The 14,817-nt window shown below is 37.6% G+C and overlaps 1 protein-coding gene across 2 annotated transcripts; it reads left to right on the forward strand.

The window, feature by feature from the left end:
• Positions 1 to 3,700: 3,700 nt before the first annotated feature.
• spartb (spartin b) lies at positions 3,701 to 12,987 on the forward strand. Of its 2 annotated transcripts, XM_024277492.2 has the most exons (8): positions 3,701 to 3,880; positions 4,287 to 5,086; positions 8,015 to 8,212; positions 9,561 to 9,708; positions 9,790 to 9,984; positions 10,058 to 10,216; positions 11,405 to 11,495; positions 12,212 to 12,987. In XM_024277492.2, the coding sequence occupies exons 2-8, from the start codon at positions 4,292 to 4,294 to the stop codon at positions 12,414 to 12,416; spliced, it is 1,791 nt and encodes a 596-aa protein (XP_024133260.1). In that variant the 5' UTR covers positions 3,701 to 3,880; positions 4,287 to 4,291; the 3' UTR covers positions 12,417 to 12,987. The 2 variants fall into 2 exon arrangements, with proteins under 2 accessions (XP_024133260.1, XP_024133261.1); XM_024277493.2 differs by lacking the exon at positions 3,701 to 3,880 and having other exon boundaries at positions 4,292 to 5,086; positions 11,631 to 12,353.
• The last annotated feature ends 1,830 nt before the right edge of the window (positions 12,988 to 14,817 follow it).

Genomic DNA, 14,817 nt, shown 5'->3' on the forward strand with positions numbered 1-14,817 from the left:
AACAAATTGTGGTCATTTTAACATTTTACATCACAGCAAGAAGACACCGGTTCAGGACCTGGCTGTGACCTTTCTGTATGAAGTTTACATGTGCATGGGGGGTTTTCTCTGGGGTCTCTGTTTTTTTTTCCGAAAACGTGTTTCATTGGTTACTCTAAATTGTCCCCAGGTGTGGATGTAAGTGTGTAGGGTTGTGTGATTGTGTGGCCCTGTAACACAATGGCAACCTGTCCAGGGCGTACCCCGCCTTCTGCCAACAATAGCCGGGTTATTCCCCATGACTTTGTAAGGCAGGGGTGTCAAACTCAATCGCACAGGGGCCAAAATCCAAAATATACCTTAGGTCGTGATCCGAACAGGATAAACATTTATTAAACACACTAAAACTACATTTTTAAAACTTTAAAAACGTAACTTTTTAACATTACTTTGAATAAAAACAGACAAGAATATTATTCCAAAATAAATCAACTTAAAACTATAATCACTTTCAATATCTTCTCCATAAAATAATATTTCGTCAAAATTATACAAGTTAGAAATAAGCGCAAGAATACAGTGAGCTGCCAATAACAATTAAATGAAATGATCTGGAGGGCCGGATATCATTACCTGGAGGGCCAGATCCGGCCCCTGGGCCTTGACTTTGACACATGTGCTGTAATGGATAAAACAGGTTAAGACAATGGACTTTTTCACCATTTTAAACATTAATTACAAACAAGACAGCAATTTGATTACTCATAAACTTAGTAAAGTATTAGTTAGTGTTAGAACTTTACTAGAACTTTTCAAATTTGAAATACCCAAAAGCACTTGAGAATCCATAGTCACCACATGGATATAGTTTGACATTTGGTGATGGCGACATTCCCTATTTGTCTGAGTGTTATCACTTCCTTTAACAACACTCAGTGTTGAAATGTTTGAGCGCACTCATTCAAAAATTCAATTAAATGCTAATATAGTTTTTTGCACAATGAAGTAGCAGAACAGACTAATAGCTAACAGGTTCTCTACAGAAGTACCTCTAAGTTTGTGTTTTTTCCAACTAAATCCAGAACATGAATAATTTATGATCCAAAATCTCAATGGATTTTTGTGGTTAAGTTAAAAAAAATTATGTTTGGAAAGTTATGGTGAATTTCAGGGTTAAAAAGAGATCAGGCTTAAAAAAAGGGAAAAGGTTCACATATGAGCAGCATATGTGAGCTAAAAAGTATGTAGAGGACCTTGTTTCACTTACAGGCATTAAATGGAGTCAAACTCACTGTGAGGAAACGTAGTGAATTTACAACTTCCCTATGGAGATGCATCTGGTAAAATAATCAGAAATATGAAGACGTAATGTTTTTGCAGCGTTCTAAATCAAGGGGCGACATGCACAGTTTAATGCAAAGGGAAACCTCTAACAGAACACTGCAAAAAAGTAATAACTGTCTGTTCAATGCATCCAATCTATGTAAATAAAACCAAAAACGATCTTAGATTTGCAGACATCTCTTCAAAACTTCTAAAGAAAAGGCATGTGTTTTTAGGCAAAGCACCTTAAAGGATTTTTTTTAAAAGATGGCACATTTTTATGATTAAAAATATTACACTATACAGGGGAGTTTAACAGGATATGGAGGTAAGCTGGAGCCTTCCTGTATTGACTCCACATGTGTGAAGAGCATGTCCAGTCTGATCCCAGTTAAGTTTCCTTTAAATCCACCCTGGATCATGCCGCTGTTTGGTTTCATGCCTGTCTACTGGATTAAAGCCGCCGTCCCAGAATGATCTGGTGGCGACTGAAATCGTTAAATAGATATTTAGCAAATCAACTTCAATCAGTGCTGCTGTTAATTATTCAGTGAGTTTGCAGTCCAGGGTCTGCTTTCATCAGCTGCCATCACATTTCAGATTCATGACCAAAAAAAACGAATGCATGATAAAACAATTAAAAAACAAATGTTTTCAGACTTGGAAACAGTGAGAAAATAAAATATTCAAAGGTTTTCATTAACTTCATCCTAGACTAGAAGGAAGAAAAAAGAAAAGCACACCAAGTCAAACTGGAGTCGTAATTTTAAGTTAGGAAATGGCCCCCTCTGTTGATCAAAATTCTTATTTGTAATAAAAAGGCTCACCTAATAGTTAATATATAAAATATTTATATTTTTCTATTTGATTTTGCTTTGAAAAAAATGTGTTAAATTAATATTTTAAATAACTGGTGCAACTAAGATTCAAAATATTGTGTATATAAATCACAATTTAAAAACAGAGAAAGAGAAGTCACGTCTTAATTTGCTTTCAACCCCTAAATCCTCAAACAATGAAGATGTTTATATCGTCTGTGTGTTCTGTAAAGACCGGCCACTTTCTCAGCTCTGGTTGTGGGTGGTCAGCATCCAGGAAAGCTCACATCCTACAGTAAGTGGCCACAAACTGAACATTAATCAGACTTGTGGTGAGCCTTTTGTCAACGATAATGTGGGAAAACCTCCTTCTGCAGCTGTGCTGCCTGTTGAGATGAGGCCTCCACAAACACACAAAGAAAGGTTTTGAGAATTTCTTGGACAGAGGGCGTGATACTAATTTTACATTTAATTTTTGTTCTTTTTAAGGCAGTAAAATAAGTTCATGGTCAAATAAAATGTGCTTTTAAGCGCCATTTTTGTTTGTTTTGTGTTGCTTTGGTGAAGTAGATGTGCTTAATCTGCATATAAAAAAATACTCCAAATTCACATCTAAGGTTTTTATCTAAGCATTTAAAATAGATTAACTACAATTAAGGAAAAAGGTTTTATTTTGAAAGGGTTCCTGTTGTGGCCCCTAGAGGCCAGTAACTTTCCCTGATGTCCAACAGACCACAATAATAATGTTGTAAAGTTCAAGGGCAACTGTAAATTTTTATGAGATAGTAAAATAAATAAACTGAATTAATAGGGACAGTTAGAACCAGCTAAGTGACAGAAAATCACTTCAGAAGGAATGCTCATTAACTTTACAGTTAAATGCGAAACCAAATCCACAGATGTCTAGAATAAAATAAATTAGATCAATATTTAATTTAACATTCAGATATTATTACAAGGTCCCTTGTCATTATTTCTGCCAAAGTATTATGACAAATAAGGTCGTAAATTGCAACAAATAACCACAAGATAGCAGTAGACACTGTTTGTTAAACGATTTGACAGGCAGTTTTCTTTTTTTATTATTATTGATTTCTGTAAATGCTTGGTAAATATAATACAAATATACAGCATCAAAATAACCAGCAGAAAACTGAAAATGTATTTTTGCGAAATCATTAAAAAATTACACATATGTATAAAAACTCAATCAAAAATATGTATATAACCTAAATAAAATAAATTAAAACAAAATAAAATGTTTATGTGAGTAAAATGCAGCTTGTTTGTGTTAAATTTGCTTTTGTGAATATAAAATTTTGCCATGAATAAAAAACATTTTGTATTTAAAAAACATTTCAACTAAAGTTATGAAAATCAAGTATTATTATTATTTGTTTTTATTTATTTACAATGAAAGTTGAAATTCATGATGGATTTTTTGAGGTTCACCCACAATTTTAATTTGACAGGTAAATAAAGGATGTACTCATTGTGGGATTTAGAAATTCCGGTTATTACTTTCAAAATAAAACTAAAACCAGTTAAAAAAGCTCCGATTCTTTAGGTGACTATCATCTTGTTTTGAAAGGTCATTAAAGGGATGTGACGTTTATTTTAAAACCTTTCATATTTTCGAAGGGGCCTGACCTAGAAAGTCCATTTAGAAGGAGAGTTTGTTCTGGTTTTAGCCTTTGAAAATAAGTAAAGCAAAAAAGTTAATTTGAAGATAGTTAGTCGTCGCGAATTACGGGCGTAAGGTAAGAGTCGCTGCTGTTAGCTAAATTTTAGCTAATGCTAGTGTTATTTTTGACAGACAGTTTACGGTTTGTTACAGGAACTTGCTAAAAACTACTTTGCTATGTTCATACATCTACTTAAAAGTTAAATAGAACATATGGCTTCGCTTGAATTCAATTGTCGGGCATTGTTAGCTCGCTTTAGCGCACGTTTGGGAATAGATATAAAAAATTTACCACGTCGCGCAATTTAAGAAGTCTGTTGGTTCATTACTAGTCGTCACATGCCTGGCTACTGTGCGCGTGCTAGGAAGTTACGTGCCGTAAACAACCTGTTGCATCAGATTGTGCACTTATAAATAAGCGTAAATATGTTGTCTTTTAAACAAGCTAACCTGCACCTCTGTTGGGACTCCTGTTCTTTCAGGGGGAATGGAAAAGGCTAAACAAGATGCGTTTGACAATGCAAGACTCCAGGTGATCAAAGATGGCTACGAGAGGGCTTTCGAGTGCATCAATGAGGGACTCACTGCAGATGAAGCTGGGGACAAGACACGAGCCTTGGAACTTTACAAGCAAGGCCGGAAGCACCTTCTTAGGGCCATCAGCGTGCCTTCCCACGGGGATGAGTGTGGCGGCAGCGCCTGGGAATCAGCCAGGCAGATGCAGCAAAAGATGTCGGAGACACTGAATAACATCACAACTCGCCTCGCTATCCTAGAGACCAGCTCTGACCTGCAGTCTGCACCCACGCAGAGTTCTGCTAGTGTGTCTGATCATAGTGGCCTGCCTACAAACGGTCTTTACCCAAAGATCCAGACCAAAGAGAAACAACAAAATCCACCAAATGTTGGTAATGGACCACCAGTTGGAGCTGAAGGAGGCATGGCTCCAAACCTACAACCTATGTTTCCAACTCAGCAACCTCCGGCTTACTCCCCCCAGGCGGCGGAGGGCCACACATCCATCTCTTATGGAACAGAATCAGGGGAGATGTCACTGGTTGGCAATGAGTTCTACAATACTTCACCCATCTCTACACCTTCCACCCAGAGCTTAGGAGAAGATGGAGAGGAGCTGATTTACATTCCTAATGGTGTCCAGATATTCTTTGTCACCCCTGATGGACAAGTTAGCGCTCCATCATACCCAGGATATCTACGATTAGTGAGGTTTACAGGTGAGCGCTGTGAGGGGATGCCTGATCGACCACCAGCATTTCTGCAGGTAGGTAGTTGTTAGAAGCATCGATTAAAATGTCTTTATTTATCTAAATCCTGAAAGCAATGATAAGAAACCCTTATGACTTTCTGATGCAATAGCAGATGGTGAAATGTCATCACTGGAGTTTCTTTTTGCACTTTGATCCAGTTTTCTAGGATGTGTGCTAATGTCATCAAGATTTCTTTGTCTGGAGAAAGAGATAGGCGAGATTAAAATCTGTTGCCCTGTGGACCGAATGATTTTAGATGTTTACTCAGTGCTTTAATTCCATGGACTGTTTGAACTCCTAGTTAAAAGCAAACACGAGAAGAAGAAAAAAAAATCACTGTAAAAGTGCTCTCATGAGGCTGCAGATTGAATTTCAGCATTTTAAAAGCTCTTCTTTTTTTTAATTGTTATTCCTGTTTAACCAGTTTAGCAGGGAAATGCTCAACTGTAAACTGCAAACTAAATTAGCACGTCACTTCAATTGTTACTATTTATGTTGCATCAAGACAAAGCTGAAACGCTCATCTGTACTATATATATCTCTATGGAGAAACATGTTATTTATAACTTATAAAACAGAAAGTGAAACAACTAGATTTATAATTGAGATTTAAATTATGCATTTGTGGCCACAATTGTGAGCTAAACCACCATCTGTTGCAATTGTGGTTGTCTGATCTACATATTAAAGTCATTCATTAGAAATTTACCAACCTAAGCAAATATTGATTTTTCTTATCTGTATGTCTTCAGATTTCTGTCATATGTTCCACTGCTTTTGTTTTTTTGAAAGTCTTTGTGCTGCAACCCTCCTGTAAGCTAGAGGATCATGAGACTGAGATTTGACTTCTTAATGGGGAATTTCCCAGGTGTTCTTTCCAGTGAGTGACATCAGGGAAGCACATGAGGGCAAATTGCATAATCCTGCTTATACTGTTTTGCTCTGTAATCTTGTTGGGCACGCTGCAGTCGCCAGACAGCAGTCGTCTTTGTCTTTGGGCTGCTCCCTTTAAACGTTGCCACTGCTAATCATGCCTCTCCTCACTCAGTCCAAATGCTGTTTTTGTGTTTTTTCACATCATTTTTCTGATGATGGAGGACAAATTAATGAAAAATTAGGCTTAAAATGTCATTTTTTAGTATTTATTTATTCAAAATGTTGTGAATCAGGATTTAATGAAAAAATGCAAGATGGCACCAGAATCAATCTCTAGCTGGAAGTTAAAATTTCGCAGCTTTAAGAAACTCGTTCAAAACTGATTTTTCAAAAGCTTTTCAGAGCTTGCAGCTTTTAAATGTGCATAAACTGTACTGTCTTAACAGTTTAGTGTGCAAGATGAGCTTCAAATGGGACTGAGAACGTTGGTCATTTTATCTCTGCCTAGTCAATATGAAAAAGTGTTCAAATTTGTACAACTACCCCTGTTTACCTTTCGGGATAAGCTGGAAAAATGCATTTTTTTTCTCTGGGACAGAGTGTTTCAGAGAAAACAACGTCAAAAAAAGGTTGAAAAAAGAGAAGAAATGGGCGGAAAAAAAGGTAGAACTCTTAAAATGGGGGGTTCCGGGCGAGGACTTCCAGCCAATGATTTTGGGCACTAATTATGTTTTTATTCCAGCCGGCTCTGGCAGGGGGAGGGAATTCTGATTATTAATTTTCGAGCACCATAGTTTTTCTCTGTGGCCATATTTTCTTGCTCCATTCTAATGCATTTACTTGTACACGACTAAATCCGTGTACGTCTTTATTTTCCTCGTCTGAGTTGGCGTCTGGATTAATTCTGTACGGCTGGGTAGCTCCAATATTCCTTGTCACTTTTGTTGCGCCAAAAATGTTTGGAGGTGGGGGGGGCTATAAGCTAGCAGGAGAGAGTGTAAATATAAGGATGATGGGAAATGGAGGTGGGTTTACCCCTCCCCAACAGTCCGCCACAACTCAGTGAACTACTTCTGCTCCACAGAAACTATATGTTCTAGTAAATTATGCAGGTTTTTTAAATTTAATTAAAACAACAAAATCGTAATTGAAAGACCGCTGGAAGCACTATTAAAATGGATCATAGCATCCATAAACCTTCTCTTTGGTCTACTTCTAGATCTTTTTAGTCTTTGCTCCAACCTTATCATGTGTTTTTACCAACATAAACTCCTTCCCTTATCTGAACGTGTCCAAACCTCCTCAATCTGCTTCCCTTCATTTATCCCAAAACATCTGATATATGAGCTGTCAGTCTGTCACTCGCCCCACCAAACCAGACAGGACTCAAAACCGATCCATGTTGCACCTCAAACTCTTCTATCAAACCTACAGCAGCTCTTATTATGGTCATCCAGCTCTCTTATATGTTTACTGATGTCACTCCAGACGTCTTCATACAAACCTCTGCTTCCCGATATCTGTATGCTGTCATAGATTTTCTCTAGATCTGCAGACATCCTTCGTCTGACCGTCTGTGGTTCTCTTCCTTGATATGAAACCATTCAGTTACTCATAAAGGCTCACTTCTGACTTCCATCACTACCCTTTCCTAGAACTTTACTGGATGATGATTAATCAGCTTTACTCCTCCATTATTCTCACAACTCTGCACATCTCCCTTGAACTTAAAAATCGGCAGTAGAAAACGAGAACCTGTCAACACTTTTCCATCTCTGTCACTGATCACCCTAAACTGTTGGACATCCTTCCCAAATGTTCCTCAGCTCTACCAACCTGTACAGATTTACCTCACTGGACAACAGTTTCTAAAGTTTTTTTAAAATCTGTGCTTTTTACTCACCTGAGACCATTTAAGAGATGCTCTCGATACTTTCTATACACAATTATTTCAGCATTTTCTACATGTTTTATTTAAATCCAAACATAATGTCTAATACTCTGTATTTCCCAATCGTCATCTCATATTTAACTCTTACTTGATTCTATCATTTGCTTTTCGGTAGGTGTGCGACTGGCTCTACCCTCTGATGGCCATGAACTCTCCGGTGCTGGTGTGTAACACAGGAGTGTTCATGTTTCCGGACATGATGGCTCAGGCTCCGGGCTTTTATGTGGGGGTGGTTCTGTCCTCGGAGCTCCCGGCTGCTCAGAGAGAACTCTTTCAGGACCTGCTGTCCCAGATGACAGATCTCAGGGTTCAGGTTGGTGGGTTTTTGTTGTCACATGTCCAAAAATACAAGTTTTGATATTCCTTGTTAACTTTTTTAAAATGTGTTTTAAACAAGTCAAAAAATAAGATGAATAAAAAGTCACAAGTACAGTGGACAACCTAAAGCAGAGAATGAATGATTTTGGTGGAAGATCAGGACAGGAACGCTCAAATCGATCCTCCATATTGGATTTGTACTCTACCTGCTGAGCGGGTCATTGAAGACGCCACATGTGCACAACTGAGTCTCTGATTGGTTGACGCAACACATCACCAAAGTTCTGATTTTTATTCACTCAAATTGCTCAAACTGCGCTGGAGAACCTCAGATCACATCGTTACATTGACTTATCATTGAAACTGGACGCCTGCTGCATAAACTGCGTTGGGTGTGAACATAGATTTAAAGCTTGAATTACTTATTGTATTTTTTCAATAAATCTACTGAAACAGAAACACATACACATAAATACGATGATGAAGAAAATCACCCAGTGAAATCTTCATCTCATCCCAGTGACTCTTGATAAGGTTGAGGTCTTCTCCGTGTGAAGGTCAGTCCACGTCTTAAAGTAATGTCTCATTCTTCCTGATGTCATACGATGAGCTCAGGTAATCCTGGGATTATTTTGGGATGCGACTATGTCATCAGAGATTAAAACACATTCACTGAAGGAAGAACTTTCTCTTCAGTAAATGTAGGCAGCCTGGTGACCTCATTCTTTGAACACATAATCAATTCATATTGTATTGATTAGCATTGTCCATAATCCCAGTACAAATTATTTTTATAGTTTCTGCTCCCAATTAAAAAATCTGTACATTCAACAAAAAGCCCTGGAATACCTTCAGTTTAGTTTTTGTTCCTGGTGATTTACTTTTGGCACTTGTTCCCCTTTCTCAGCACTGTGGGGATTTGAGTTTGGCAGGTGAGGAGAACTAATCAGTTCTAATGCTCTTATCTGGAGCACTTGGAAGCATCCGAGAGGCTCAACCCAAAGACGCGTCTCAGTCGGGCCGCGATGGAGGCAGAGGTGACTGTGCAGAGGGATGCCCTACAAACTTAGTTTTGACTAATGAAGTCTACTTAGAAACCTTCTCTGATGGAAGTTGTTCCCCGTCAGACAGTAAGCACTCTTCCCTGATCTGAGCTTCAGTAGAGGTTGAAGATTTCTGACTCTGCAGACTTTTGTTTAGACGGACAAAGGACGCGTTGTAATTAGAAGCAGGGAATGAGCGGAGCTATTGTTCACGTCTGCAGCAGGATGACGGAGACGAGCGGACGATTTACGGATGAACACATTTCTGCTTCTTGCTGACCGATGTGTTTGAATTCTCAGGCTCCAGATGAGGCAGAAGAGGAAATTAATCTCAGCCAGAAAGTGCCTATTGCTACACCTGAAGAGACGGCACCAGAAGCAGCCGAGAAGGAGGAGGAGAAAGTTCTGCCTGAATGGAGTGAAAAGGTGGCAAGTGGAATCTTGACTGGTAAAAACACACTTTTTTTAAATTAAAAGTTCTTTAGCGTAAGAGTCAGTAATCCTGACTGAGTTACCGTTCTCCTGTCAGGGGCCTCCTGGTTGAGCTGGGGTCTGGTGAAAGGTGCAGCATACACCGGCAAGGCCATTCACAAAGGAGCATCTATGCTCAGAGAGCACATCACACCGGAGGACAAGCCCACCCAAGTCAGCCCCACCGTCACCAAAAGCCTCCACGTGGCCAAACAAGCCACCGGAGGAGCCGTCAAAGTCAGCCAGTTTCTGGGTAACATCAGCATTAAACAATATCTATATTTATGTTATTTTGTTGTGGTTCTCTAACGGTGTTGTCGCTTTAGTGGACGGCGTCTGTACGGTAGCGGGCTGTGTGGGCCGCGAGTTGGCTCCTCATGTCAAAAAACACGGAGGCAAGCTCATCCCCGAGTCCATGAAGAAGGACAAGGACGGGCGCTCCAACATTGATGGAGCGATGGTGGTCGCTGCCAGTGGCGTTCAAGGTAAAACTTCAGTGGATTTCCTCTGAGATGTTTGTGGAACCATCATGTTTGTCTGTCCAGCTTCATGTTAGCATTCAGAACACCATCCAACTTCATCCAGTCTAGCTTCATTTTTAGGTTGATTGTAAAAGCTTGTAAAAATGACTAAATTCATAATTAGGACACATTTAGGTTTTGTTGATTAAAAAACGTCTTGTCAACATAAATTCTTTGTATCCTTGTAAAAGACTGGCTCTTATTTTGTTCATTTATTTATTGTTTTTGTCAGTGTTTGCTAAGTTAAACAGAAAAAGTGTTTTCAAAAGTTGAATTATTTGTTTCTGTGACTTAAAGATAATTATTGTGTTATTAAAAAAAAGCAAACAGTGGCCCTGCAATTTTTCCTGATTATACAAAGTCAAATAAAATCCAAAAACTAAAAAAAAAAAAAAGCAACTTTCTCTTGTAACTTCTGATGGGCTTTAAGTCCTACAAAAACTGTCAAAAACAGGTGGTGGTCTTTTGAACTACTAAATATCATTTCTCCCTTTTGGATTCATATGAACTGAGTTGAATTTGGGGGAAAATCTTAAAGAAAACTGTCCTCAATTCAATGGATTGAATTGGAGAATTTAGATTTATTCTTTTTTTAAAGATGCAATTAAAGGCACAAAACAGACTAAAGCAAACTTAAAACAACTAATTTCTTAACATAAATTGCACATCCAAATAACAGTTTAAACCGTCCCTAATTTCGTCGTCGAGTTTTATGGATTATTATGACTATCTTGTCTAAAAGAGAAGTTAAAAACTTCATATTTAACCATGTTTTCTTTTTTAAATCTATGGTTGAAGCCCAAAAGTGTTGCAAAAAATGTATTTGCACATGAAATATTTAAGACATAAACATTTAATTAAATATCACTATTTTCTATTAAGTGAAAGAAAAAATGGTAATAAATTCTAAAACTGATGTAAAACTTGATCGAGGGTCAGGACAAACTCAACTGTGTGGCCTACTGGTTATGTGTCTACCTTAAGACTCTGAGATTGTTTGAATCCCTGTTTGGTTCGTACCAAGTACTAAAAACGGTGGCAGGTTTGAAATTCCACTTTAAGTGTTATTAAACCACACAATGACTATTATTTTGTTTACAATATTTGTTGCATTTTGAATCAAATATGTGCTGAAACCGAGTTTTTCTTTAGGATTTGCAACCATGTGGACCGGTTTGGAATCTGCAGCCAAGGACATCGCTTCCAGCGTTGCAGCAGAGACGGTCACCACAGTAAAACACAAGTAAATTCTCTTTTTTTCCCTGTGTACTAATTGTTCTCACCATCATTGCTATTTTCTTTTCTTTTTTTTTTGCACCATAATACCAAAACTAAATTTTCACTTTTTTTTTTTGTTCATTTTCAATTTGCTTTGCAGATATAGAGGCCTAGAAAACGTCTTCGACACACCTAATGAGAAGACGTGTAACTAACTAGATATTTGACTAATCACCTCACTAATCGCTTATGGACCATTTAATTCTGTTCTCTTAACTTCCCTTAATGTTAATTCACATTACAGCATTCCTTTTATTTTTCAATACTGACATAAATGTCCTCATTTGGTATTAACACTGTCCATCTAACCAGAACATCATTTCCTGCTTCAGTCAATACTCCAATTAGAACTTGATTCCAGCTGATTTCATTAGGCTGCATCACCAAAGTGTAATTATGTTAAAGAAATACTTCTTTTAATTAATAAACTGGTGAGAAATCAACATTCAGGAGGTTTTGGTTTCTGTGTCCATGTGAAGAACAGAATTGTGTATTTTTAATTTTCTGGTCATGCCTGCTGCCTCTCCAACATTCATCCATTCATTTTTTAGGACCCTATAAGACAAGTTTGAATCCAAACCCCGCACTTGCATGACCCTCACATGGACATTCCTTTCTGGTCTCTTTTCAGTCCTAAACTCCTTCATTTCTTTCTTTCGCTCTAACCTCTTTTTACCCAAGGTATGGGGCGGCAGCGGGACAAGCCACAGACCACGCCGTCAATTCAGCCATAAATGTCGGCATCACCGCCTTCAACATCGACAACCTGGGCATCAAAGCCGTGGTGAAAAGAACCGGCAAGCAAACGGCACAGGCCATTCTGGAGGACTACAAGCTTCAGGAGAAACCAGAGAGCGGGAAACAAGTCGAGAGTTTAAAGAAATAGTCGTTATCTCAGCTCTGCCTTAAGAACGGTACTAATACATTAAATATAGAGCTGTTTAGGTTCTGTATTTGAAATGCATATCCTAATTTATACAGATGAGCACTTTAATCTTTGTGGTATAAAATTTGAACACATGATTGTATCAAGAAAACCAAAACATCACTGTCAGATATATATTATTACCATTTAACAGAAAAGCCCCAATATTTAAATCTCTTTATTTTTAAAAGCTAAACTATTTTAAACCTTTCCATCATAATTATGTGTTTATAAGGTTGAACTAACTATTTTTATAAATCTTTCCAACGCTTTAAATTCAATATTGTCAGGTTGCTGTGATGATAACTCTGCTGACTGTGCCTTTTTAAAATATAACGTTTGTAAATGTTTGTATTCTTCTGGAACATTCCTGATGAAGTCAGATTATTGTTGTTGGCTCTTTAGTCCAAGTGTCTAAAAATAAAGAATATTTATGTTCAGCTGCTACCTTCAGATCTGTCTAAATATGACGTGCTTCACACTAGCCATGTACAATGAAATGTTATATTAAATAAAGATTTATTTGAAGTAACTTTGTTTTCATTTATTTGGATAAGTGAGTCACATTGATTATCAGGTACTTGAATGGAGATGATGGAACCCTGAGATTTTAGTTCATCCAGACATTTTCCACAGATGCTCAACGTGAAGCCGATCCTTTCACATCGGCAGCGTTTGTCCCCGGGGAACGGTCGATTTGTCCAACAATATTGGACGGGCGTTGACCGAGGTCAGACTGTCAGCTGGAGCAAATATTTGATCCATCGACGGTTGATGCAGCAGACGATCACAAACACACTTGTGTACCGATTCTCTGCTGGATGCCCTCTGCAGCACCCCAGACATGAGCCGGGGGAATAAATAAATAAATATAACGCACCAAGTTAGACAGTCACTCCTGACTACCAAATTTTAAGCATTTAATAACCATTTTCATTGGTTTCCAAGGAAAAACTTATTTGAGATTACGTATTTTTCGATTAATTTCATTCAAACAGAGCTTGTTGTTGACATGTTAACCTAATGAAAGGGGAATAATTGTTTATTTAACGTCAAATCTTTTGCTGCTGACATGAGATGCGTTAGACAGGTGGGTTATTTATTATTTACAGAGATTAAGTGCAGTTGCACGTGGTCAGCTGGCAAAAAGCAGAAGGTAGATCCATAAATGAGATGTTCTGATGTGTAATACCATCCGTTTTCCACTGACAACAAAAAGCTTTTATAGCAAATTTTTAACTCAAGTTTTCATTGAGTTTTGATCATCAAGTAACATACACATGTAGCAAATACAGCATTTTACAGGTCAGGTTCCTGTCAATCTGATTATTATATAAAAACAACATATAGAGTATATGAGGAATCAGAAATAAATAGCAAATGTAATGTTGGAATTATTCACCTTGTTGACCTTACAGTAATATGGGACCAGAAAGTGTCCTAAATGAACCCTTTTGTGGGGTCTCTATTTTTTTATTTGTTTTACATACATTTATACGATGCCATTTTTGCCATCGTATTTTTCCACACTTTGATCTGTGGGATTTGTGGGTTTTCCAGTGTCTGAGAATAACCCTTGCTTCCACAGAGAACCCAACCGTCAGGACAGAAAATTTCCCATCTGCTATGCCCGTCATCTTGTCTCCAAAAAACATAAACTTGGACAGTGTGATAGAATTTTAACCAATCAATCACCAATTCTTAACCAAAAATGTTCAACAAATGAGGATTTGACATTTCAAACACAATCAGTTGTTCATAAGATCTATTTTTATGTAATGTTACTGGGGTCCAATAATACCTGTTTTCTCTCTTTGTAAGTTGTCCTTTACATTCTCTCACAAATTTTTCATTTTCAGATAATATTCTTAAGCATTCTTCATCTTTTAACATAACACCAATGAGTTTCCAGTGCATTACAATGATCACTGACATTTTTTTAATCAAGAGGATATCACAAATTCTTATATTAGGCTACTGTAAAGATTACACACCTAAATAAATAAATACAATTTGAGCAGTTAAAATGTAATTTCAAATGTTTGTGAGAAGAAATGTTAAAACTCACTTTTCTGTGCTGAAGAACAGCTGTTCTACTGGTAAACCTAAAAACACCTTTTAAATTAATCTATTTTAAAACCGTTCCCAGTTGGTCTTTTAAATGCAATTATCCTTGTTTTTTTTGTTTGTTTTTTTAGCCAAAATCAAAAACCTCTGTTGTTTACTTGGACAGTTTTTTGCAGAGCACTATGGATTTATTAGAAATTTGTCTCTGATTGTGGGTGGGACTGTTAGCAGGGAGTAAGCCTGCCCTGATTTCCCATCATCTCTTTGTTGACACTCTCTCCCACTAGCTTACAGC

Source organism: Oryzias melastigma, linkage group LG13 (assembly GCF_002922805.2).
Source record: "Oryzias melastigma strain HK-1 linkage group LG13, ASM292280v2, whole genome shotgun sequence".
NCBI classification, from domain to species: Eukaryota; Metazoa; Chordata; class Actinopteri; order Beloniformes; family Adrianichthyidae; genus Oryzias; species Oryzias melastigma.

What these genes read in the sequence shown, in the direction of transcription:
- spartb (XM_024277492.2), top strand. Translation starts at nt 4,292, where the DNA reads ATGGAAAAGGCTAAACAAGATGCGTTTGACAATGCAAGACTCCAGGTG. An exon ending in GACCACCAGCATTTCTGCAG is followed by an intron (nt 5,087 to 8,014) that starts GTAGGTAGTTGT and finishes GCTTTTCGGTAG; the next exon opens with GTGTGCGACTGGCTCTACCC. An exon ending in TGACAGATCTCAGGGTTCAG is followed by an intron (nt 8,213 to 9,560) that starts GTTGGTGGGTTT and finishes TTGAATTCTCAG; the next exon opens with GCTCCAGATGAGGCAGAAGA.